Here is a 26,366-nt window from a genome sequence, read left to right on the forward strand (position 1 = left end):
GAAACAGTGCTTCCCTGTCAGTGGCAGGAATAGTCAGAGGCGGAGGGCTAGGGGTTCTCTCACCTCAGGCTCTGAGCAGTGTGTAGCACCTCTCCCATCCAGGATGGGCACTGTCCTGGGAGGTTTCACCACCACCCCAGAGGCAGGAAGACAGAGCCAGGACCTTTCTGAACGGCTCAGTGCTGTGACCAGGCCCTGTTTATGGATGGTGTCATTGTTAATAATGGGATGTTATTATTCCTGTGGATTTTAAAGTCTCCTGGTGAGTAGCACCCAAGAAGTCCCTTCTTCGCACTGCCTGGTCCCTTCCTGCCCCTCCTCTTGCATCTAACATGAGAGAGGCCAGGTTTAGGAGTTTACTTACCCCACTGGTGAGGGCTCAGGCCACTGTTGCCAATCCAGACTGCCAGAGGTGGAAACTGAGTCAGCCGTATCAGTGACCCCAGCTTCTGCAGAGAATTCAGCTGAGGGAGGCAGGTGCTTTGGTCAGGTGGCATGAATTTCTAAATACCGGGAGACTCCTGCACTTAATTTCTGCAACCATACCAGCCACCGTCCATTGTGCGAATGGCAGTTCTACAGAGCCCCTCCCCACAATCACATCAGCGCCCCCCACCTGTCAACCCTATCAGGACCCCTGCATGTCTGCTTTCTGTCATTCCTTCTGAGCCAGCTTTCCTGTGGAGCAAAAAGGCTGAAAGGCACCATTCTAGAAAATGTCCTTGGGCCCAGGGTAGCAAAGCCAGGCACTTTTGGTGTGGGTCACAGGCTGAGGTCTTAGCCACTGAGAGACTGGGCTGGTCAGTGACCTCCAGGTAACCGTCAGTGTGAGCTAGGGGTCAAGCTTCTTGGAGGAGAAGCCAGAGAAGGTTCTAGACTCCCAAACTCGGTCAGGCTCTGAGTGGGAGTGACAGTCCTCACTCTGTGGAAGAAGAGGTTGGTTGGAGAAGTCCTGTCTCCAGCACACAGGGACCTGTGGTCTGAGAGGCTGCTCACATCGTGGCTTCAAGGGCCCTCGGGGACTGAGAGCGTGACCCTCTCAGGTGCTGCCCCCGGGTGGGAGCCGCCGGATGATCCAGACACGGGCTCTGAGTGCTCACATCCAGAGGTCACTCCGTCTCCACGCTTCGTGGCAGCGAAGACACAGGCGAACCAGTCGGGGAAAAAAGCTCCAGCCTCGGTGGTCCGATGCGCCACGCTCTTGCACCGCACCCCTCCAGCCACCCAAACCCAGACGTTCCGCACTCCAAACTCGGGATCTCCAGCGAGCAAGGCGACCGCAGGTACCAATGGCCGTTGTTATCCCACACTTCCTCCACCCCTCACCTTCTCTCCACCTTCCACTGCTGTGCCCAGCCATTGTTCCCCTGCAAAAGTGACAGTGGAGGTCCCATCATGCTCTGGGACGAACCTGAGACCCACCTCTGCCTCTGGCCAGCTCTGTGAGGGTGAGCCAGGTTCTCTTGCCTCAAACCAGAGGGTGGTATGAGAGGCTTTGCAAAGAATATTTTTTTCCCAAAATCATGGCCTCGGGCTTGTTTTATATGGCCTTTACAAGGTCTAAAACCTTTTCAACTGCCAGCCATTGAACATTGGAAGATTCTACATAAGACTTGATTTCTACCTGACATTGGAAAGTCAGACCTGGCTCCTGGGTCCGTGTTCCTGCAGGGCAACAATTGGCTGCCTCCTTTAATAGGGCATGTGCTGCCCAGTTTTCCCCAGGCGCCTCCACTCCCAACTGCCTGTCCTCCACGGTGGCCCCGTAGCAGGTGTCATTTCTCATTGTGATCACACTGTTGTCTGTGTACATCCAGCCCAGTTCATCCATTTATATCCTCTCCCTGTTCATGAATCTGCACCTTCCACCTTTAAGAAAATCAATCTGAAAACTCATTTAAACATGGAGCTGGTCTCCGTGGAGGAGTGGTGGGCCTGGTGCTCTGTGCTCTTGGCCTCCTCCATCTAGCACTCCCTGGGGAATGACTCCAGGAGACAGAGGCCTAGAAGGAAGCCAGTGAATGCCAGCTCCCACATCTTCTGAGTCCACACAGAAAAGGGTGGACATGCAATAAAAAGTCCCCAGTGGTCATTTTCTCCAGGAATACTGATGACACTCAACTCTCAGGATTCCTTGGATTCACACTTTTACATGGAGTAAGCATTGGACCTCCTTCCTGGATCTGTGGGGTGTGGGTTGGAGTGATGTGGTACCCCTGGCACTTTTGGCTGCTCTCAAAGGCCATAACTATCCATGACACATGCAAGTGATCAAGTCGAGACCTCAAGTGAATAAGCTTATTTGGTGGTCTGGCTGGGTGGTGGGCTATGCTTTTCTTGACTTGGGTTCAGGAAACTAATTGGAGACAAAGGCATAGTTCTTCATTTTTTTTTTTTTGTGCTTTAATCTCTCAAAAGAAGAATCAGCTGGCCTGTAAGGCAATGGTTTGGTGACAGTAGTCATAAGTTAGCTCAAAGCAGACTGGTCATCACAGTCTCATGGTGGTTGACATTGTCTCACCAGAATTATGGCCTTCAGATCTTGCTTGGACTCTTGAGCTTTGTGGCTTGGAGTTTTTAATGCCTGCATCTTCTGCAGAAAGCTGCCCCCAGAGGCAAGTGTATCATCGTGTGTGACAGTTATTGGCCGTTGGTGTCCCCGAGTGAGCTGCTAGCAAACTGTGGGGCTGCCTTGGCAGGACTTGGAAGACCCATGGTGGGGATAACATCTGGATTTGCCAGCTGGGCAGGTTATAGGGCACCAGTTAGAAGCAGGAAGTGGCAGGGGATGTGAGATGCTGCATGCTGGAGGCAGAAGTGGCCCTCATCATCCTCGAATGTGTTGCTCTCCACATGTGCCTGTGAGCATGCTTGTGTGCGAGACTTCATCTGCTGGGGCACACTTTTGTGGCAAGGAATTCACATTATCAGCCAAGCAATAGGATACTCATAATAAGAAGTGGCAATTTGGTGATGCCAAGTTCTACCCAGATGTTGGCAGAAGCAAAATTCTTGCCTAAGAAGGCCCCTGTTCCTTTGCAAACATGAGAATTTAAGGTGGAAAAGGGAATCCTTTCCTACCACAGAGCACGCGTCCCCAGAGTGAGTGTCTCTCTGCCATCTTAGAGGGCTGGCGTGCACCCAGACCTGGGAATTTGATGGGTTTTTTCCACTTGGAAATGAGAATAACCATGTAGGCTCATAGGGCTTTTAGGAGAACTAAGGGAGACCATGGCCGTAAAGTATCTGAACCAGTGCCTGGCTCATAGCAGGAATGAGATCCGTCCCCGACAGGGGCCTTCTTTGCTAATGGACAGATGCTGTCTCTCGGACTCAGCGCAGGCATCCTAGTCACACTCGAAGGGAGTGTCAACCACTGAGGGAGGCTCCATGGGAGGCCCTGTGCAGTGGGGCCGTGGGTGGAGGGTTGGGGGGACTGGGCCGGCCTGTAGGAGCCACTGCTGGCTTCCTTTCCCATCCATCACCCCAGTGAACACCAGAGCCCCAGAACCTGCAGTCACACTCACCCTTCTCAGTAGGGTGGACAGGAGCAGAGTAACATCCCAAAGTGGGTTCCCAAGATCACCATTTTTTGTGGAATAGGACAAAATCAATCTTTAAAATGAGGCTCTGCCAGACGGACCTCTGATGTGTTTGGGAAAGGTTGGGTTAAATAAAGTTGAAATGGGTCTTTTTCTGGTGGAACTTTTCCGAGCTGTGACAATCATTTCTCCTTGAGAAAGGAACAGGGTCAGCTGCATGTCCCGGGGTCTGCATCTGGATCACCTGGCATCCCTGTGGTGCCAGGAGCACCTTGGAAGAGCTGGCTTACCTCCAACTTGGGTTTTCTTTTTCAGTACTTTCTGCAGGTCATGGGTGGGTGTGACTTTCCACTTGGCTGGACTCTCTGCTTCGCAGCGTTTCCAAAAAGAGGACCCTGCTAGACTGCAAGCAGACCTGGGGGGCCAGTCCCTTTGCCCTCCTCTGAGGGAGCTCTGACTGCCTCTCCTGGTCTCTGGCCTTTATAGGGTGTGGGGCTGCCCCCACTCTCCTCCGTGTGCCTTCCACCTCAGGATGCCCTTCCTGCCACCCAGGGTTTACCCTCCTGATGGAGCTGCAGTCACTGCCTGCTCCTCCTGCTCTCAGAGCTGCCTCCAGGAAACAGGCTGCAGTCCCCGCTGCCCCTTTGTGGGACTATGACAGCAGAATCTGATAGAGGGCGCTGAGGATGGCCATGTCATGTGACAGTGTCACTCGTTTGTCTGCCCAGGAGCCAAAGATGGGACACCCTGGCCCACCTGCCAGCTGCTGTATTGCTTGGATCGCATCTCTGAGACTTTGGGCAGGTCGCCCTCATACCTGGGCCTCTGTCCCTGCCAGCAGGGTCTCTTGGGGCATTGACAAAGTGCCAGGCAGTTCAGACAAACCTGAGGAGCTCATGAGGCCCATCTTGAAGCCCTGGAGCCCTCTCCCTGTGCTGCTCCCCCACCAGAGCACCCCAGTATTCAACCAGTTCCGGGCCCCTCCCCAAGACCACATGCTGACCACTGCCCATGGCTTTCTCTGTCCTGTCCCTCACCCAGCAGAAAGCGCATTCAGTCGGAGAGTGGAAGGCAAAGCACAAAACCACTTTGAAGAGACAAACAGCAGTTCACAAAACTCCAGCGGTGAGTGTGTCTGTGACAGGCATTCTACGCTGCAGCCACCACCGCCACCCCGTCTGCAGCATTGTCAGGCGCCCCGTGGGCTGGGGTCTTCTGGTACATGGTGGGTCTTATTGGGAGGATGCTGAGTATAAAAGCAGAGGGAGGGCAGGGCCAGGCAGAACCGCAAGGGCCCTTTTCCCCAGGGACATCCCTCTCTGGCTTCTCTTTGTCTCTTCCTTATGGAGAGAGGAACTGCTCCCCAAATCACGGCATCAACTCAGCCAACCTGGGTGGTTGGCCTGATAGAGCCATTGCTGTTTTTCAGATAAACATCACAGCTGATTTCTTCCCAGGAGAGGCAGAGGGGATGCAGCAGGGAGACCTCTGAGACCTTGAGGCCCCAAGTTCTGTCCCCACTTTGGACTGGGACCATTAGAACAAAGATTCCTTTCCAGTCTCTACAGCCCAGGTTGCTTAGCCTGAGATTTCCCAGTGGTGTTTGGCGCCCCCTGATGGCTGCCTCGTGCAGAACCCTGGCAAAACCTTGGAGCCTGCAGACCCAGGCTCAGCCTGGCGGAGCTGTGTCCGAGAAAGGCCCGCAAACCAGACTTCGTGGTGACAGCCAGCGAAGGAGGGGACAGGCATTCTGCCTCTGTAGTTTCCTTAAGATAAGGCACTCACTCACTGTCTTGTATGGTTGAAATCTCTAAATGTTAGGTGCCAGTCTGTGCCAGCCACAGTACTGGGCATTGTCCTGGTATAGACAGGTAGTGGACATGATTTACTTGTCAGGTTCTTTATGAACTCACCAGGAGCACAGACTTTTAGGGGTCGTTTCTGCCTATTAATAGCAGCCCTGACTTCATCTAAGCCCAGGTCTGAACCCAGGTCTACCACCTAACAGCTGGTGACTTAGTCTCTCAAATTCACCTCTGCTACAAGTGGCGTGAAGGACACACAGCTCCAGGTGGTTGTGAGCACACAGATCGCACACTCAGGTGATAGGGGCTTTGGGTGGTGGTTATTCAGGGATTTAAATTTTTTCTTTGTTTTTTGGTAAACACAGTGATGTTGAATGTGACTCCCACAACCCCTCCCAAGGGTGGGCGTCACATGTCGTCTGACACTGTATGGGAATAAGAAGCAGCAGGGACACTGGAATTGAAGTGTCCCGGTGTGCCCTGGGCTCCCAGCCAACCTGTGCTGTAACCCCTGTGCCTCTCCTAGCACCAGCGCCTACACTCCGGCGGGAATGACCCTCTCATGTGCTGCTGCTTCGGGCAGCCATCATTTATTGAGCGCTTACTGTGTGCCTGGCATGTGTTCAGAGCTCTGTGTGTCTTACCTGTTTTCATCCTTATCACAACCGTGTTGAGGGCAGTGTTATTGTTACCCCCACTTTTCGGATGAGGAAACTGAGGCTCGGAAGAGATCAGTCGTGGCCCCAAGTCCCCCAGATTGCAAATGGTGAAGGTAGCGAAGCCAGGTCTTCCCACCTGCTCTGTGGCCCCACTTTTCTGTCTGCTGTGTTTGAGTCTCGCTGACCCATGGCACTGGCAGTGCCAGGTAGAAGTGGGGGACGAGGTGTGAGAGAGCAGCAGCCTTTAGAATCGCACCAGCTCCCCGGCACTGCCTTAGTGGTTAATACCGCCTGGCAGCAGCTTCCGGTGCCCAATCCCAAAGTGGGTGGCGACTCATGGACATTCTCTCTTTAGGGTATTTATGGCCTTAATGTCACTGGGGCATCCTAGAGGGATGGCCCCCCCACTGATCTTGCCCTGCCCGCTGACCCCAGCACTCACAGGAAGCCTGCATTCTCTGAAGGAGGTAACCTCAGTGCCAACCTCCCCTAGCGTTCCTGTCCCTCAGATTGTGAGTGGGGCTGGCAGGTGCTCCCTCCTCTGCTGAAAGCCCCAGCTGCCTCCCTGGTTAGAAAGAGAAATCATGAGGATCACAGAATGGCAGAACTGGAAGAGACTTAGCTAAACTGTTTCTCTTTTGCAGAAACTGCAAGTCCCCTGATTTCCAATCCTTTCCCTCTCCTGCAGAGTAAGTGATGGTCCTGTGGGGGGCTGGAGGGGGCAAGGCAGGGCAGGCAGTAGACTCCACTGGCCTCCCCAGGGCCCTGACCTGATTGTGCAGACCAGGCAGCTGGGGCAACTGCAGGAGTCCAGGGCTGAGGCGGGTGGAGGAGCACGGACAAGGGTAGAGCAGAGCCCTGAGCACTGGTCACCAGCGCGCAAGTCTTCCCACTCCTATTCTTCGGGACAGCCTCAGGACACCTCTTCCGGTTCCATCTCAGCTGTCCTCCTCCGTCTCCTTCCCTCTGTCTTTCTTCTTCCTTCTCCTTCCCCTTTCTCTTCCCCTCCAGGCTCTACTAAGAGTGCTGGGGACACATATCTGGTAACGCAGGCTTGCCCAGCCTCCCTCCATGTCTCTGTCCGCCTCCTGCCCCTCTTCGCTTGGCCGTCTTATCTTCCTCTCCCTGCTTTGCTGTGGCTTTCTTCACCTCGTTCTTTTTTCCCCTCCCTTTACTGCTTGTGTGTTTGTCACTCTGTCTTTTGTTCATTCGTTCGTTCATTCGGCCATTCAAAGGCAACCTCTTCTGGTCCCTTTGAAATCAAAGGGACATATTCTGTGCCTTGAGAGAGCTCCTGATCCATGGAAGTCGTCCTCTCAAGACCTCTCCAGTGCCTGGCACTCAGTAAGCACTCAATAAAGAACTGCTCCGTGCAGTTGAATGGCTTCTGTCTGCATGTCTTCCTCTCTCCATATCTCCTTCCTCCCCCAGCCTCTCCCTGGCCGGTTTAATGACAGGGGAGCAGACAGGCTGGGCCCAGAGCTCCAAGTGCGGAGACCAGGTGGTTTGGGCTCCCGCTTCCAAAGCTGCCTGCAGCCTGGCAGAGAGCCTTGGGACTTGTGCCATTCTTCACCTGCTGCCTCATTTCTCCCAGAGCCCTACACCTGTGGCGCCTGTGGGATCCAGTTCCAGTTCTACAACAACCTGCTGGAGCACATGCAGTCTCACGCAGGTAAGGGGCCAGCAGCTGGGCAGACAGTGCAGGTAAGGGTGCGGTGGCTGGGCAGGTGGTGCAAGTGAGAGGCTGGTGGATGGGACGGCAGGAGGCACAGAGGCCAGATGGGCAGGCAGCTTCTCTTCCCTGCCCCACCTCAGTTCCTGAAAGTGGAATAGATGACTAGAGCCCTCTGCAGTGTTCTGGAAACTGTCACGGGATGGGGAGCCCAAGTCAACTCTTAACAGGGTGGTCTTCATTCTGGGGATGCAGCTCAGGCCATTTGGGAGCAGTCAGACAGTTCCAAGTTGAAGAAGACGTCCTTGACACTGGAGCTCTTGCTTCAAGCCCAGTGGCCAGGCAGGAACTGAGTGTGGTTCGAGATCAAGGTGCGCAGAGGCAGAAGATGGGAGCAGAGTGGTCCGCAGCCTGGAGCAGGCTGGGCTTAGTGCTTCCAGTACACAGACTTTGTGTATTGTGGAAGGCTTTTCCGGGCAGATGTCTAGGCCCCACCCTGAATTTCTGATTGTGCAGCTGTGGGGTGAGCCTGGGGTTCTGCTTCTGATCGCAGATTCTTGGCAGTACTCATACCACTGGCCTAGGAACCACACTGAGAACCACTGCTTCGTGCTCAGGCTCAGCACTGTCTAGGAGCCTTCATGTCACATGCTTTGAGGCCACATAGTATGGGTCTCTGTCTTCCCTGCCTGGGGCATGTCCCAGACTTCAGCTTCAGGCTTTGGTCCTAGCAGCCCCTACTTCTAGTCTACTGCCTGATTCCATCAGGAGGTACTATTTGCTTTAAAGATAACCCAGATTCCCAGTGGTTTAACCTACCCATCGTTCACTTCTTCCTCGCACTGCATCCTGATGGGAGCAGCGTGGTTGCTTGGTCCCATGGTGACTTCGGAATCCATCTCCTTCCTTCCCCAGGTCTTCTGGGGCCTCTCTAGCTTTTGGGGAGAAGGGAAGGTTGCAAGGGCGGTACATTTCTTTACCACCTCAGACCACAAGTGACACCTCTCCGAGATGCTCAAATTCCAGTGGCAGGAATTAGTCTCAGCACCAGCCTCAGTCCACAGCCCAGGGACAGGTTAACACTCTGCAAAATGAAACACACATCTGGATAGGGTGACGTAGCTGTGTCCCTCCACCCGTCCCTCACAGTGAGCCCTGCATAGGCTTTTGGCTTGCCTGGGCCACAGAGTGAAGAGAAATTGTCTTGAGTTGAATATAAAGTGCATAATATAGTTAATGTATATTCGTAACAAAAGTTCCTTTTTAAAAAATATTATGTTTTAAAAAAAGAGAGCACATGGTCCCTAGGCTGTGGGTTGAACCCACCTGCAATGTATTAGAAATAGAAATAAAGTGCTTAGAAATAATAAAGTGCTTAGCCCAAAATGGCTCAGTAATTGGCAGCTGCTCATATTTCCTCTTTCACTGTTGTTGTCGTTGTTTGTAAACCTCTCGCTCTTCCAGGTCTGTCCTGACAGGCACAAATCCTACAGTCCTACAACTTCTTTAATGTTCGCTGCTATTCTGTCAGAGTAACCTTCATTCATTCATTCACTCAGCATACACTTATCGGGTCCCTATACTGGGCACTAAATCACATGATCTTTTTAAGGGCCTTTTAAAAACATTTCTGATGAACTCTAAAGTCAGGGCTGTACTCCTAGTGGCAGCCAGCACCCCATTCTAGTTCTGCTCCGTTGATGTGCCTTGGTGACCTCAGGCAGAAAACCTTGCTCCCATCTTTAAAACAGGTTACACAGACCCCAGGTCTCATGCCAGCTTCCAGGGTCTCAGCCACCCCAGTGAGGGAAGGTCCTCACAGGTGTTTTGACTGTCCCCATGGGGAACAGCGGCACTCTAGTTGGGGACCACTGCCTGAACATGTCACTTGATCGAGACCCTCACAGCCTGCAGTCCTTTACCCTGAAGCCCTGGGCACCCGCCTGCCTGCTGCCAGCTTCTGGAAGCTGAAGCCTGATTAAGGAAGACTGAGGATGCCAGTGTTTTCCCCACCCTGGGCAGGTGGAGGACTGAGGCCATTAGAATGCAAATCAAGGCTGAGCCTGGAGGTGGCCCCACCTCTCCAGGCATCTTGACTCATTTCCCCTGGAACTGCAGGTTGCTTTGTTCTGGTCCAGCGAGGCCAGAGAATGCTTCCTAGCAATCCAACCAAAAGCCAGGCGGAATCCCAGCCAGGCTGAATCAGGATTAAAGGATTGGCTCCGTAGAGAGAAATTAAGCGTCATGAGCTGTGCAGTTCACAGCGCTGCTGATAAGGAGGCTCAGCCACGAATAACACCAATCTCATTAAGAGGCTGCTGAATGGCGCAGGCTAATTCACGCTAATAAACTTCCTTTCTGAACTGTAGGAAAAGCTTGCTGGCGGCATTTCAGGAGCGTGCATTGGCAGTGATGATACTAATGATAGCCAACGTGTAGTGAGCGCTTGCAATGTGTGAGGCGCAGTGTTTAAGCTTTACGTAGGGTATTTCATCAGCTCTTCCAGACAAGTCTATTATGGGCCACATTTGCTTCCCCTTTATACAGGTGAAGAACTGAAGTTCAGAGGACGTAACCACTGGCCAAAAGTTGCACAGCCTGTGAAAAACAATCCAACACCATTAGAACTTTTACTCGACACCAGGTGCTGTTCTACAACTTTTACACGCAGTCACCATTTAATTCTGAGAACAGTCTCCTGGGTGAAATGCCCATATTAACTCCACCTCACAGAAAGAGATAGTAACTTGCAGTCACAGTGGTCATTAGACCAGGATTCCGACTTGGAGATGAACTTCAGAGCCTAGGCACTCGTGAGCCACCCTGTGTGGCCGTGGGTGACCCAGGAGGAAGATTAGCAAAGGGCACTCTCCAAGGTCATCTCTTGCACCCCCTTATCAAAGTCCAGCCAGCAGACCACAGCCGAGAGAGGGACATAGGGACTTTCCAGGTAGCTTGCTGTTTGAGGTTTGGGGAGGTGACCAGACCTGGTTTCTAAATTCCTTTGAGCCGCCTTGCTGCTCTGGGCTTTGGTTTTCCCATCTGTGAAATGGTTTTATCAGGACTGTGCAGTGCTGGGTGAGGGATCACAGAAATGGCACTCGTAATGTGGAGGGCTTTTGTACACACCAGGACCCAACAAGAGCAGAGACCTGTTTGTCCATTACCTGTTAGAAGTACAGATTGAGTAATCTCTTGTCTCTAATGCTTGCGGATCAGAAGCATTTTGGATTTTAAATATTTCAGATTTGGGAATATTTGCATATATCCTGTAATGAGGTGTCTTAGGGCCGAGAATCAAGTCTAAATATGAAATCATGTTTGCTTCTTGTATACCTTATATACATCACCTGAAGCCAATTTCATACAGTGCTTTAGTGCACCTGCTTTAAGACTGTGTGACCTGTCACATGAGGTTGGGTGTGGAATTCACCATTTGTAGTGGTAGGACAACGATGTTCCAGATTTGGGATTTCCATTTTCAGGTTGGGGATATATCTGCTTTCTCCTATTTCCACTTCAGGAAAACAAGTAGAACTCCAGCTTTGCCGCTCCTCTTTATAGATGTCTGTCCCTGGGGTGGGAATGCTGAGAAATAGCTATCTGAGACGTCGTTATCCAACACTAGGTTGAATAATCCCAAATTCTTTGGAAGGGATGAGAATTAGAGAATTACCCTGAAGCTAATCCACTGTTACAACCCAGAGCCATGGCCAAGCCAGGCTCACATTGAGGTTTTCCAAACCCCTGTGCTCCTGTGGGAAAGTTAACCAGAAAGACTGCTGCTACTCCTGTTAAAATTCTGTCTCTCCTTTGTAAGTGTTCAGTCCGTGCATTAAAAGAAACGTATTCCCTGCACTGGAAAAATGCACAGAAGTTAGTCTGTGAAAAACCAGCCATGATCTCACTACTGAAAGCTGACCACTGTTACCATCGAATGGGTTTCTTTACAGTCTATTTTAAATTTAAATCAGATTTGTTGAGATAAAATTTACCTAAACAAAGCTTACTAGTTTTAAGAGTGTAACTTGATGGGTTTTTGACAGATGTATGCAGTTGTTAACCACGATCACTATCAGCATACATGATGTTCCCAGCAACCCAGAAAATTCCTCGTGCCCCTTGGCAACCATTCCCCTTCCCCTACCCCAGGCCCTGGAACCACTAATTGTTTTCTTTCACTGTTGTTCTGCCTGGGATTTTATGTATGTGGAGTTATTCAGTATTTGGTGTCTTTTGTGTCTTTCATGTAGCATACTTTCAAAATTCATCTCTTTTTTTCCCCGTGTTATCTGAAATTCCTTTGTATTGCCGGAAGTATTCCACTGTTTGAATGTATACAGTCTAGTCACGCGTTAATAGACGTGAGTCTCCTGTTTGGGAATTATCCGGCATAAAAGCTATGGACAGTTCCTCGTGCGGGCCTGTGTGCTTACAACTTAGGTATTATGCGTAAGCGTAGAGACACCAGACCGTATGGCTGTGTTTAGCTACTTGAGGAATTGCCAGACTGTTTCCTAAAGTGGCTGCACCATCTTTACACCCCCACCAGCCCGTGAGGGTTCTGATTTCCCCATACTCTTGGTGGCACTTTTCACTATTTTCTTGACGATAGCCATCCTAATGCTTGTGAAATGGTATCTTATTGTGGGTTTTAATACGCTTTTTTCTAACAGCTAATAATGTTGAACAAGTATCGCTTTGACCATTCGTATCTCTTGTTTGGAGAAATGCCTGTTCAGATCATTTGGCTATTTTTCAGTTGGCTTTTTCTTCCTTTTTATTGAGTTGAATTCTTTGTATATCTTAGCTATAAGGCCCCTCCACATATATGATTTGCAGGTATTTTTCCAATATTATGGGTTGTCTTTTTACTTTCTTGAAGTTGTCCTTTGAAACATAAGTTTTTGATTTTGATAAAGCCCGTACATCTGTTTTTTTGTTTTGTTTTTTTTTTTTTCTAAAAAAATCCTAAGTGCTAGGATTACAGGTGTGTGCCACCACTTGTGGCTATCTGTCCATTTATGATCAGTGTTTTTGTTTTTCTTTTCTTTTGTATCATGTCTAAAAAAACCTGTATAACCCTCAGGTCATGAAGACTTAACTCCTATGCATTCTTTTAAGAGGCTTCCAGTTTTAGCTCTTACATTCTGTATTCCACTTTGAGTTAATTTCTGAATGTGGTATGAGGTAGGAGTCCAACCTCATTCTTTTATATGGGGGTAGCCAGGTGTCCAAGCATCAAAAGACTGTTCTTTCCCCTGTTGTCAGAAATCACCTGGCCTTAAATGTGTATTTCTGTGTTTTTGAATTGAATTCCATTGATTTGTATGTCATTACTTCCACCATTACCAGACTGTTTATAAGGGCTTTGTAGTAGTTTTCTAAATGAACAAGTGTGAGCTCTCAGGTTTTGCTCTTTTTCAAGATTGTTTTACCTATTCTACCTGTTTTGCATTTTAGTATGAGTTTTAGGGTCAGCTTATCAATTTTTGTTTTTAAAAAATGAGATTTCAGTAAGGACTGCTGAATCTATATCAGTTTAGGAAGTGTTGGCCTTTTAACTATTAATTCTAATCTATGAACATGGAATGTCTTTCCTTTTATTTAAGCCTTCTTTAGGCTTCTGCAATGATATTTTCAGTTTTCAATTTACAATTCTTGCACTTTTGTTAATTTAGTACTCAGTATTTTATTGTTTTAGAAGTTATTCTAAGTGGAATCGCTTTTTTAGTTTAATTTTTGGAACGTTTATTACTAGTGAAGAAAAATATATAAAAAAAAATACACTTGAGTTTTTATACTGATCTTATATCATAACTGCAACCTTGCCAAATGTGTTTATGAGTTCTCATAGTTTTGTGTGTTTGGATTCTGTAGGATTTTCAGTATACACGATCATGTCATCCATAAATATAATTTTACTCTTTTTGTTCCAGTCTGGACATTTTTTTCTAAGTGCTGTGATTTGCAGTTCTCATACATGTTAAATAGAAAAGAGTGAATATTCTTGTCCCTAATCTTAGGGACAAAATTTTCAGTGTTTTACTAGTAAGCTTGATGTCGGCTAAAGGTTTTTTTTATAATTTTCCTTCAGCATATTGAAAAAGTTTCTTTCAATTCCTACGACATTGAGTGCTCTTCTAATGAAAGGGTGCTAAATTTTGTCAGGTGCTTTTTCTACATCGGTGAGATGATAATACAATTTTCATTTTTTATTCCTATTAATGTAGAATATAGTACATTACATTGATTTTGTATGTTGAACCATTTCCTGGAATAAATCTCATTTGTGGTATAGAATCATGTACATATAATCTGGACTTGTCTGCAAATACATTTTGTTGAGGAAGTTTGTATGTATATTATGAAAGGTTATGAAACTGTAGTTTCTTTTCCTTTTATTTCTTTATCTAACATTAGAATCAGAATAATACTTCATAAAATGAATTGAAAATTTCTTTTTAATGTATATGATAGAACTCACAAATGAAGTGCCTGGGCATTTTGGGGTTTTTTTGTGTATTTTTTTATGTGAACTTTTATTAGTCTTTTTTCTACAGATCTGTCTAGATTTTCCATTTCTTGAGTTAGTTTCTTGGCTTATGTCTTTCTAGGAATTAGTCTGTTTCATCTAGATTATTAATCAGTTGGAATATCATTGCTTATGATATTTCTTTGTAATCTCTTTTATTTGTACAGGAGTAGTAAGCCTAAGTATTTCTTTGGATGCCCTTTACCAGGTTTATCTCTTTCTAGTTTGCTGAGAATTTGAATCATGAATGAGTATTGAATTTTGTCACATTTTAGCATGACTTAATATCTAATACAGTGATTTTTCTTATTTTTTCTTTCAGTATAGGAATTGAAGTGACAGATTTTCAAATTAACCCCAACTTGCGTTTCTAGAATAAACTCCATTTATGATAATGTAGGAATTTGGGTTTTTGGGTTTGGTTTGGTTTGGTTTTGCAGCACTGGGGATTGAATCGGGGCCATCACACTGAGCTGCCTCCCAGCCCATTTTTATTATTTTGTCTTCAGGCAGTATCTTGTGAAGTTGTCCAGATTGGGCTTAAACTTTCAGTCCTCTTTCCTCAGCTTCCCAGAGTGTGGGATACAGCTGTGAGGCACAGGCTTCTGTGTTATATATTGCTGTGTTTATAAAGTTTGCTAACTTTTTTTTGGTGCTGTGAATCGGATCTAGGTATTCACACATGCTAGGCAAGCACCCTGCCACTGAGCTGCACCCTCAGATCCCAGTTTGCTAGTATTTTGTTAAGGATTTTCACATATCTGTTTATGAGGGATGTTGCTCTAAAAGTTTTTTTTTTTTTTTGAGTGCTTCTTTTTTTGGTTTTGGATCAGGGAAATGGCACGTTCATAAAACAAATTTAGAGATGTTCTTATCTCTTCTGTTTTCTAGAAGAATTTATATTTTTTTCTTTTAATGTTTATTCAGATTTACCAATAAACTTTTATGAGCCTGTGAAAATCTATTGTATTGTCAATTCAATTTATTTAACAGTTGCAGGACTATTTCAGATTATCTATTTCTTCTAGAGTGAACTTTATTTCTTTGTGTCTTTCAAGATATTTCACTAAATTGTTTAATTTATTGGCATAAAGTTTGTAATCATTTTTAGTCCCTTTAATATCTCTGGCCTCTGTAAAATGGCCCTTCTTCCATTCCTAGTACTGATGATTTGTGTCCTCGGGCTAAAGCTTATCAATTTTATTGATTTTTTTTTTTTTTTTTGCAAAGAATCAACTTTTACATTCATTGATTTTTTTTGAATTTTTTCTTGTTTCTATTTCATTTCTGCTTTTATTCATATTGTTTCTTCTTACTTTAGACTTAAATTACACCCTACCCCCCACCCCACTTCGCCAATGAGGTCTTCTCCCATCTTTTCAGATGGGGTCCAGACCATTTTCCAGGCTGGTCTCCGACCCATGGACTTGAAGTAATCTTCCTGCCTCAGCCTCCCAAGTAGCTGGGACTACAGGTGTGTGCCACTACACCTAGCTTCTTTAGACCTCCTAAGATCGAACCTAATGATACTTACTGATTTTTAAGCCTTTCGTTTCTAATATTGAAGGCTACAAATAAACATTGCTCTAAATAATACCCCACACATTTTGAAATGTTAATGTTTTTGTTTTCATTTAATTCAAAACTTTTTTGCAGTTTCATGTTTTTTTCTGTGACCCAGGAGTTATGTAAAAGTATAATATATTTAGTAGTTATAATTTTTCTAAATGTCTTCTTGGTGTTGACTTGAAATTTAACCTTATATGATTTTGATATTTTCTGCCTCACCTCCTTTTTCTGGAAATCCAGTTATATAAGTATTAGACTGCTTCATGTTGCCTCTCTGGCTATTCATTGTTTGTTTGTTTGAGACAGGGTCTCACCATGTAGTTCAGACTGGCCTTGAACTCACTATGTAGCTCAGATTGGCCTTGAACTTGTAGCAGTCCTCCTGCCTCTGCCTCCTAAGTGCTAGGATTACAGGTGTGTGCCACCACTTGTGGCTATCTGTCCATTTATGATCAGTGTTTTTGTTTTTGTTTTCTTTTCTCACTAACAGTTACTGACAAGGTAAAGTTGAAATCTCTAGTTACAATTGTGCATTTATCTATTTTTGTTTGACCTCTCCATTTTTACTTAACATGTTTTAAAGCTCTGCATGTACCTTTAGGATTATTATATATTCTTGGTAATTTGACTCTTTATCATTACACAGGGTCTCTTACTATCTTTGCTTTTTTTTTGTACTGGGGATTGAACTTGAGTCCTTGTGCTTGTGAGGCTGATTGCAGAACCACTGAACTAAATCTCTGGCCCTTCTTGGTAATATTTCTTATTCTGAGGTTTAGTTTGTTTGTTTGTTTGTTTATTGGTACCAGGGATCGAACTCGGATCCCTGCGCTTGCAAAGCAGGTGGTGAAACCACTGAGCTAAGTCCCCAGCCCTGAGGTCTAGTTTTATAAAATAACATGACCCACATAGCTAGCTTTCTTTCTATTATTCTGTCCATGGTATACAGTACTTTATTCAGCTTATTACTCTTAATTTGCCTCAAAAACATACTATTAGATCGGGTCTAGCTTTTTCCTTAATGAAACTGAGTTTTCCATGGAATTTTAAGACATTGGCATTTATTTTGAAATCTGAGAGTATTGTTGAGTATAAATTTTCCATCTTTCTGCTTATTGGCTATTCATCTTCTTTTTTCTTTGTTCCATTTTTCCTTAATTCTGCTACCTTATTTTGGATTGAGAATTTTGTAGGATTCTATTTTTGTCAAAGCAATTAATTTATCCTTGCTGTAGTTTGATTTATTTTTGGGTTTTAAACTGTATATTTTGAATTGATGATCTCCAATTAACATTAGTCTGCTTTCCAATATTGTGTGAGAATCTTACAGCAGAGTCTTCTAATTTCCCTTTCTGGTCTTGCTGATCTTATTATATAACATTCTTTTACATATAATTGCCATAGTCCTCGAAGCTGATGAGCAGTTAAATTTCAAAGTGATTAAAAATGAGGGTAGAGGTTTGTTTGTTTGTTTGTTTGGGGTTTTTTTCTTTTTTTTTTTTTGTACCAGGATTGAACTTGGATCCTTGTGCTGGAGAGGCAGGCAGCGGCACCACTGAGCTAAATCCCCAGCCCTAGAGATTTTTTTAAAATATTTATTCATACATACAGAGTTTTTTTCAAATACTCTACTTTTCTTTCTGAAGCTCCAGATTCTTACTTGTATTATTTTTCTTGGACCTCAAGAACTTCTTTAATATTTTGCATAATGCAAATCCCTTTTTTGTTTTAAAAGTCTGTTTCATCTTCATCTGTGAAACGTACTATCACTGGATGTAGACTTCTAGGCTGACATTTTCTTGTAGTATTTTATTCTCTTGACTCCAGGTTGCATAGTTTCTGATGAAAAGTCTGTAGTTAGTCTTGTTTTTGTTTATATGTACATAATTTCCCTCCTTCCTTTAAGGTTATTTTTTCTTTTCATTGGTTTTCAGCAGTTTGATTCTATGGGATGCCATGTATTAGTGCTGTTTCATTTATGTTTGTTCTGCTTGGTATGCATTGAGCTTTTAGAATGCTTTAGTTTTTGTCCAATTTGGAAAATGTTTGACCATTTCTTCAAATATTGTTTTGCTCCTCTCCTTTTTTATCAGATTCCCATTTTAATACTTATGCTTATATTTATGAGTATATTAAACTACCTGCTATTGTCCATGCTGTTTATTTTTTTGAGACTTTTTCATGTGTGTGTGTGTGTAAAATTTTTTTTACACAATAATTCCACTTGGGTTAGTCCTGGTTTGAACTGTTTTTGTTTTTTGGTTTTTTTAAAACATTTTCCATTTTTCTCTTTATGATGTTCATGTTTTCCTTCACATCTTTGAACATGTTTAGGATACAGCAGCTGTTTTTAAGGCCTTTATCAGCTAACGCAGCATCTCTTGTCATTTCTGTGTCTGATTCTTTGATTGGTCGTTCTGGCCACACTTCCTACTGTTCTCACTGTATTTCTTTGTCTGTGATGTATTTACTTACGATACCTTTGTGTTTTGGAGGCCTGTTCTTAATGTAGCCTGCTGACTACAGCAGCTATGGGGCAGCCTCTAGTCTGTGACAAATGTAGTTTCATAGCTATGAAAGCCACTCACTCTGTCCGGCTCCTTATGTGTTTGAAGTCTGTGTCCCAGCTCTGTACCATTTTTCTCTCTGATCTTGGACAGTATTTTCTAATAGCTGGACTTCAGTTTTCACATCTTACGGAAAAGCGTTTGGTGACTTAGTACTTTGTGTCACGTAGGTAGTGCTTTGGCTTTGTTTTGTTCATTTTCTAAAACTTCCAGTAAATACACTAAAGAGGCAAAAAGCACACTCTAAAGAAGTGAGCGGGGAGGAAGTGCTTTTGACCACTCCGTTTCAGAGCTGCAGCTTTTTGATGGTGTAGGTGTGGGTTGCCAGCCCAGGCTCAGTATGCGGTGGCTCCCACCGAGAGCCCCTCTTCCCCAGGCACTGAGCTGAGCCCTTCCCGTGCCGTCTCCAGAGCCCTTCCAGGGGTTGTCTGATGGCAGCGTGGTTGTCCCCGTTTTCCCAGATGATGAAGATGAGGCTTTGTAAGCACACATAGTTCTGTAAGGAAGATCCAGGACTCAACGCACATCTGAGTCCCGAAGGTCACATTTCACTTGTAACCCCCCGCACTAGTTCTCATCTTGTTCGTCACCAGCCTCTTTCCCCTCAAAGTAACACACTCTTCTTGTTGTACTCACAGCTGACAATGAAAACAACATCCCCTCTAACCAGTCCCGATCACCACCTGCTGTCGTGGAAGAGAAGTGGAAACCTCAGGGCCAGAGGAACAGTGCCAATAACAGTATGTCTCCGCAGCAGTGCTGGGCCCTGGGGTTCACAGAAGTCCTGTCAGTTTTGCTCCAGTTTTTCCTCCCCGCCATTCCTACTGGCTGAGTCTCCTGTGGCAACACATGGTGATGCACAACAGTTTCCAAAACATGCTTACAATAAAGACATTATTTTCAGAAATTCTTAATGCGCAAGGATGGGCAGGAAGCCCAGGGAGATGAGGTAATATTTCTAGTCAGAAAAATACCAGTTAGAATCAGAAGAGAGCCCCCACCTCTCCACAGTTTCTTTTGGCTTTTTCCTGACACTGTCTTCATACATTGTACTAAAGATTCTTTTAGTGCTGATTCCTATATTGTCTTCAAACATGTAAATGAATGGCACATATGGAAAACATATTGCATACATATCACTATTCTATCCTTATGCCTCTGGCAGGCATTTCAAATCAACCATAGAACTTTATCCTTGTTAAACAAGGATATCATGTTAAACAGCTAGCACCACCAGTTCGCGTATAAGATACAATCTACTTGTCATTCTTAGTACTAGGAGTTTAGATTAGGTGGCTGCTAGGCCAGGCAGTCTTAAACACCAGAATTAATCATATCTCTCTGTATTTTCTGCCAGCCACAACCAGTGGTTTAACACCCAATAGCATGATCCCTGAAAAGGAGCGGCAGAACATCGCAGAGCGGCTGTTACGGGTCATGTGTGCTGACCTGGGTGCACTGAGCGTGGTCAGCGGGAAGGAGTTCCTCAAATTCGCCCAGACTTTGGTAGACAGTGGTGCCCGCTACGGGGCCTTCTCAGTCACTGAGATCTTGGGCAACTTCAACACGCTGGCACTAAAGCACCTGCCACGCATGTACAACCAGGTGAAGGTGAAGGTGACATGTGCCTTGGGCAGCAACGCCTGCCTGGGCATCGGCGTCACCTGCCACTCTCAGAGTGTTGGCCCTGACTCCTGCTACATCCTCACAGCCTACCAGGCTGAGGGTAACCACATCAAGAGCTACGTGCTGGGGGTGAAGGGTGCAGACATTCGTGACAGTGGTGACCTGGTGCACCACTGGGTACAAAACGTGCTGTCAGAGTTCGTGATGTCAGAGATCAGGACAGTGTATGTGACGGATTGCCGGGTGAGCGCATCCGCCTTCTCCAAGGCTGGCATGTGCCTTCGCTGCTCAGCCTGTGCCTTGAACTCAGTGGTGCAGAGCGTGCTGAGCAAGCGGACGCTGCAGGCCCGCAGCATGCACGAGGTCATTGAGCTGCTGAACGTGTGCGAGGACCTGGCGGGCTCCACGGGCCTTGCCAAGGAGACCTTTGGGTCTCTGGAGGAGACATCACCGCCACCCTGCTGGAATTCGGTGACAGACTCGCTGCTGTTGGTGCATGAGCGCTATGAGCAGATCTGTGAGTTCTACAGCCGAGCCAAGAAGATGAACCTCATCCAGAGTCTCAACAAGCACCTGCTCAGCAACCTGGCGGCCATCCTCACACCTGTGAAGCAGGCCGTCATCGAGCTGAGCAACGAGAGTCAGCCCACCCTGCAGCTGGTGCTTCCTACCTACGTCCGGCTGGAGAAGCTGTTCACAGCCAAGGCCAACGACGCGGGCACTGTCAGCAAGTTGTGCCATCTCTTCCTCGAGGCACTCAAGGAGAACTTCAAGGTGCACCCAGCCCACAAGGTGGCCATGATCCTGGACCCGCAGCAGAAGCTTCGGCCTGTGCCACCCTACCAGCATGAAGAGATCATCGGCAAGGTCTGCGAGCTCATCAATGAGGTGAAGGAGTCCTGGGCCGAGGAGGCCGACTTCGAACCCGCCGCCAAGAAGCCGCGCACCGCTGCCAGTGAGCACCCCGCAGCTCAGGAGGACGATCGCCTGGGGAAGAGCGAAGTGTACGATTATCTGCAGGAGCCCCTCTTCCAGGCCACCCCAGATCTCTTCCAGTACTGGTCATGCGTGACCCAAAAGCACACAAAACTTGCCAAGCTCGCCTTCTGGCTCCTTGCGGTTCCGGCCGTTGGGGCGAGAAGTGGATGTGTAAATATGTGTGAACAAGCGCTTCTCATCAAAAGGAGGCGACTGCTCAGTCCAGAAGACATGAACAAACTCATGTTTCTGAAATCCAACATGCTTTAAGACTTTACTTCGGGAAAGCAGAAAAACAAAAAGCAAAACAAAAGGAGAACATTAGAAAAGAACACACAACACTGTCACAAACAAAGAAAAGGAATTTAAGTTCTAAACACTGTGGACCTCATTCTAATGCCCCCTGGAAACTTAAGTGCTTTTTTTCAGTGTGTGTGTGCATGTGTGTCTACATCACACATATGTGCACGTGTCTGAACACGCATGCCATGGGTGTGGGGCTTTGTGCTCATCTCTGCAGCCAGAGAACCTTCCACATGCGTGCACACACACACATGACCCTGGTGCGTGTACACACACCTGTTTGCAGGTGTGTGTGCATTGGGCTGGGTGTGTCAGGAAAGCCAAGTGACTGGGAAGGAGAGAGAAGTTTCACCTTTTCTCGGGAAGGGGCTCTAAAGACTCCGTTTTTCAGGTGTGCAGACTGGGAGAAACTGATGTCGTGAAATGTTCAGGCAGCTGAGATCTGAAGTGACTTGACACGCCCTGTCCTCCACCCCTGCCGCCCCCACCCCCTAGCCCCCTAACCCCCACAGCGTCCACTCCCTGCCCCAGCTGCTGTGCCGTGGATTCTCCAAACTGCATCCAATGGACAGTTTCTGCACTGGACTTTGTTTCTTGTTCACTTTCAGGGCATTGAGCTGCTGCCTTTGCGATCACCCTTGGGTGTCCCCAGGCAGCCGCCTTAGAAACACACCTATCTATCTCCCTAAATCAGGAAAGGAGACTTTAAGAATATAAAGCTGACATTTTGCTTTTTAATATAAGAGAGAAAAAAAGACATTTTTCAGAGAAGTATAGATAACTGTCTCCGCTCAGTATGTTTTTTCCTAACATTTTAGTGATTTTTAACTTTTTGGGGGTTCATTTTTTTCAAATTTGAGTTAGACTCTGCTAGGAGGCACTGAATGTCTATAACTTATGTTTTGGAGTGTTTGGGTTTTTTACTTGCCCTTTTTGTTCCTCAAGTCACACTGTAAACTAGCTCATCTCAGTGGTCTATTCAGTATCCTAAGGTTTTTATCAGCCTTTCTCATACAGTCCAGTCCGGGAGACCTAGGGACGGGGAAGGGTTGTGGGTTCCTCAGATGTGGGGTTTGGTGGAAGCCATATGGGCGGCACATGGGGTTCTCCTGAATGTAAGCAGAAGAGCCACCTCCTGGTTGGCTGTGTCTGGTACCGTGAGCATCTGGCTTCTCTTCCCAGAGTGCTTTCCACTCCTCACCACATTCCCCACCCTTCTGGCCCCTCCGGGCTCCAGAGTTGGTCCAAATTCACATCCACCACACCCCACACCCATTCTCTCCTCCCTTCCCAGGGTTCAGGCAGTCTGAAGCCCTCAGGGGTCCCTACAGGCACCTCCAGTGTCCAACCAGGACAGCAGTTGAGCTTGGTGCATTGTGGGCTGAATAGCTGATGCTCTGAGTGTAGACACCCTCAGCTTGATGCTGTGACAGGGTCTTTAGGCCCCTCTCCTGACCTCCCAGCCACGAGCAACCAAGGTTCTGCTGAGAAGAACCCATTCTCTCCAAGATCAGCTTTCAACCCCGCCCCACCCCTGAGTGAGTAAAGAGCTGGTAGTCCCCTGTCCCCCAGGCGTCTGTGGCTGTGGGATAGGGATGGTTGCACTGCAGGCTAGGAATGACCACCGTTGTTGCAGGGGCACCTTCTGCCATTGTGGGGGTTAGCTAAGTGGACCCCCTCACCCACCCAGTAATAAAGCATTACTCAACTGTGAGATACCTCGACTATAAAAAGCACTGTACCATAGCCCTCTCCCCTGGGGCCCTGGCAGGAGGGGAGTAAAGTTGGTTTAAAACTCAAGAAGGCTTAAGCATCGTGATCATGGGCCCAGAACACTGTACACTTTGCCTCATGAAACTAACCCAGCTCTCCCTGCAGTCCTGGACATATTGAAATGGATCAGAGTGGGCCATTTCCACAATCGCTTCAGTAAGTAAGCCATGGTCTTGGGAACCACAGGCTGGCTCCTCTCCTGGAGAAGAAGTTCTAGGTATTCTACATTTCCAACTCATTACCACCATCAGAAGAGCCTCCTGTCCACGGTGGAACCGGAACAGGGAGAATACAGACAGGAACCAAATGTTGCTTCCTAGAGAATGTGGAACATCGGCAGATTTTTGATCAGACCTTTGGACATTCTGGAAGGTAGGCTCTGGGTTGCTGATGATTGACAGATGCTTCTTATATTAATCTTGCTTGACTGCTGGATGGGACCATCACAACTTGACACTGGAAGGATAGGAGCTGCCTGTTAGGGTTGTCAATGAAAGCAGAACCAGTTATGCTGACAGCGCTGTTACTAGGCCAATGAATTGCAGAACCATCAGCCATACTTAGATAAGCAGTTCGAGCACTCAGTGGTCTCTTTAGAGCGTGAGATGCTTACCCTCCAGAATGAAAATTAGAGTAAGTCATATTTACTGGAAATATCTGAAATTAGGTTGTCACCTCCAATAATCCAGTTCTTTTGTACCTCAGTTCAGTACTTAGGCTTAGCCTGCCTCTGCAGGCTTGGTGTAAGTGCTATTAGGTCCTCAGAAAGCTGTCTCCTGTCCACATAGCCAACACTTGTGACCTTGGTTCCCTAGAAATTGGTGTCACCAACAGAAAAGGCTGTACCAGGTGCCCTGTCAGCTTGCTCTCTCATGTAGGCCATTTCCACAGTACAAATCCTGCTGTGACAGGCAGCTTAACAAAACCCAAAGATCTCACAGGTCAGCCACCTGCCCCATTATTTCCAGCAATATCCACCTTACCAAATTTCCAGCTCATCCAAAGGATTGAGATGGGCTCTTCTAGTTCATCTCCCGGTGCCTGGCTTGGCCTTGACCTTCAGAAAGATGTTGTTGTTTGCCCCATAGTTCGGACTCCCATAAGTCCACCACAGGCTTTTGGGAGCTGGGAGACCAGGAAGTTGGGCCATTTCTGTCATATCCTTGTGAGTAAAGGTGGCTCTGCCTGCTGACTTGGATACAGCCTGCCTCAAGCTACCTGATTCCCAGGATAGAAACAGCCTTTGTTTTGACATCCACAGACCAAGGGGACAAGTGGAAGAACTATACTTTCACTCAGCAGGGCTTTTCCCCCTCTGTGGTCATCAACAGAGCCCAAGCCAAAGACTGCAGCTTTGAGTGGTCCTTTGGACTTTCATTAGCCCAGGGCTCTCAGGTCTACCTGATTGTGGAGGGATGTGAGCATCCCAGCACAGTTCTCAATGCCTAGGTCAACCTGTCAGGTCTCCCTCTGGTGGCATTCAGAAACCAGGAACTGATGCTACCTGAACAAACCCATTGCTCTTTTCTGTGGGTTCCCAGCACAGAAAGCCACCTGCTACATCACAAGTTAGGACATGACCCCACTGGCCCACTTGATGGCTTCGCGCTTGGCATCAGGGAGAAGGCATTGAGGTTTCCTGACTAAGAGAGAAGGGCAGCCAGTGGCGCAAATGGGAAGTCATGGATCTCGCAAAATCCGTGAAGGAATTTTGGCACCAGCCATTTGGTCTGCCAGCAGTCCTCTTGTCAGTTTGACCTGTTAGCTCTTGCACTTTCTAGAAACAATGGCGAATTCTGCAAGGCATTAGTCACTGTGAAGCTGAAACCTCTGCCTTTAGGAGCCCCCAGTTCTTAACACCTGCTTACCCCAGACTTGGGCTTGACTCCTTGATAGGTGGGCGCCCAGAGAGACGTCAGAGGTGTTGCATGTACCATCTAAGGCCACAGGGTAACCAGAAGGTTTGCAGCGGAGCCAGGGCAAACATGGAAAACAGAAGCCTGTGAGATGCTCAGCAGGTTATTATCATCGTGTTGTGCTTAGAAGAGGAGGGGCCGAGGGCATGGTGAGTGGCCTCATTCCATAAGCTGCCCTGGATTCTGAACTTCGCCCTGGCCCTGGGAGCATGGCTGTGATGCTCCTTCTGAGATGTAGTGGAGGACTCCTGGGAAGGCTGTAGTTGGCGACAGAAACACGGAGAGACTACGTGAGGCTCAGGTTGTGCCCTAGAGACCGCAGCGGGGCCTCTGGTCCCTGCCCTGCCAGTCCCACCCCTGCTGGGCAGTGGGCGATCCAGGAAGGAGCCGCCTCTCTTCACTGTGGCTAATGTTTGCTAGGCCAGTTATGGTGAACCAATGATAACGGTGTTTTCCCTTTCACGTTTCTCTCCGGGTCTCCCCTTTGCAGGGTTCCCGGGGCGGATTTTGTTCTCGTTGTTTTCTTCCTCTCTCATTTGGGTCTAAAGATCGTGGTTGGGAGAGCCCTGGCTTCTGCCCGAGGAGCCTTGAGGTTTCTGTATGAAAAGGCGCCTACTCCCATGGGAATGAAAGAGCAGCTCTGAATCACTGTCTGCCACCTTCAGGCCCCCACCCCCACCACTACCACGGGCGATGCTGTGAAGATTCAGCTCCTGTACCGAGGATTTGCCAGGTTTGCATTCGGGCATTAGCATCGTGACCCAGCAGGGTCCTGCCCGCCCAAGCGTCCCACTGGGCACCTTGACTCTTCGAACCAAAGTTCCTTAAAAGGGCACAGCCCCAGCCTTGTCCGCAACCTCAGGGGCCTGGGATCTCTTGTGGCACAGCCTGAAATCCCGGTTGGCCCAGACCGTGCGGTCTGAGACCCGCCGGAAGGAAGGGCTCCTCCCACAACCCAGTGCCAGCCGATCTCTGCCTAGGACCTCCGGCTGCCCAGCCAGGATGGGTGGCTTCCCAAGGGGCAAGCGAGCTCATGGACCGACATGGGCTGGGCCTCGCCAGCCTAGAGAGAGCAAGAGCCCCGCGGCAGGGCCATCCACATCCCAAGCATCAGGAAATCATTTTGTACAACCACCCGAAGCAGAGATATTTTTTAAGAAGCGTAAATTATTTTCAGTTTTCTGATCCTTCTTTTTTCTTTTTCCCACAACTTCACGTCGGTGATTCGTTCACATCAGGTAAATCTTGAGAACGCCTTGGTGCCCCCTCCCGCCTGCCCCCACTCAGTAACCACACGCGTGCACCCCATCCCTTCTCAGTAGTTAAGACGTTCTAGGCAATACCATAGGCACACCTGACTGTGTCTCTCTCTTAGAGTGCAAGAAACTCAAGTCATCTTAAAAAAAAAAAAAAAAAAAAAT

The 26,366-nt window shown here is 47.3% G+C and overlaps 1 protein-coding gene across 4 annotated transcripts in view; it reads left to right on the forward strand.

Moving 5' to 3' along the window:
• Positions 1–26,366, forward strand: part of Znf618 (zinc finger protein 618) — a 103,514-nt gene extending 77,148 nt beyond the window's left edge. For 2 of the 4 annotated variants that reach the window (XM_033758968.1, XM_019209815.2), the window contains 5 exons: positions 1,044–1,283; positions 4,587–4,667; positions 7,601–7,678; positions 18,988–19,089; positions 19,707–26,366. In XM_033758968.1, coding sequence (XP_033614859.1) covers positions 1,044–1,283; positions 4,587–4,667; positions 7,601–7,678; positions 18,988–19,089; positions 19,707–21,223 — 2,018 coding nt within the window. In that variant the 3' untranslated portion in view covers positions 21,224–26,366. Of the gene's footprint in view, positions 1–1,043; positions 1,284–4,583; positions 4,668–6,650; positions 6,696–7,600; positions 7,679–18,987; positions 19,090–19,706 lie in introns of all 4 variants that reach the window. The other 2 variants (XM_010639419.2, XM_033758967.1) reach the window with 2 other exon arrangements.

This window comes from Fukomys damarensis, unplaced genomic scaffold (genome assembly GCF_012274545.1).
Source record: "Fukomys damarensis isolate Sample0158 unplaced genomic scaffold, DMR_v1.0_HiC HiC_scaffold_36, whole genome shotgun sequence".
NCBI classification, from domain to species: Eukaryota; Metazoa; Chordata; class Mammalia; order Rodentia; family Bathyergidae; genus Fukomys; species Fukomys damarensis.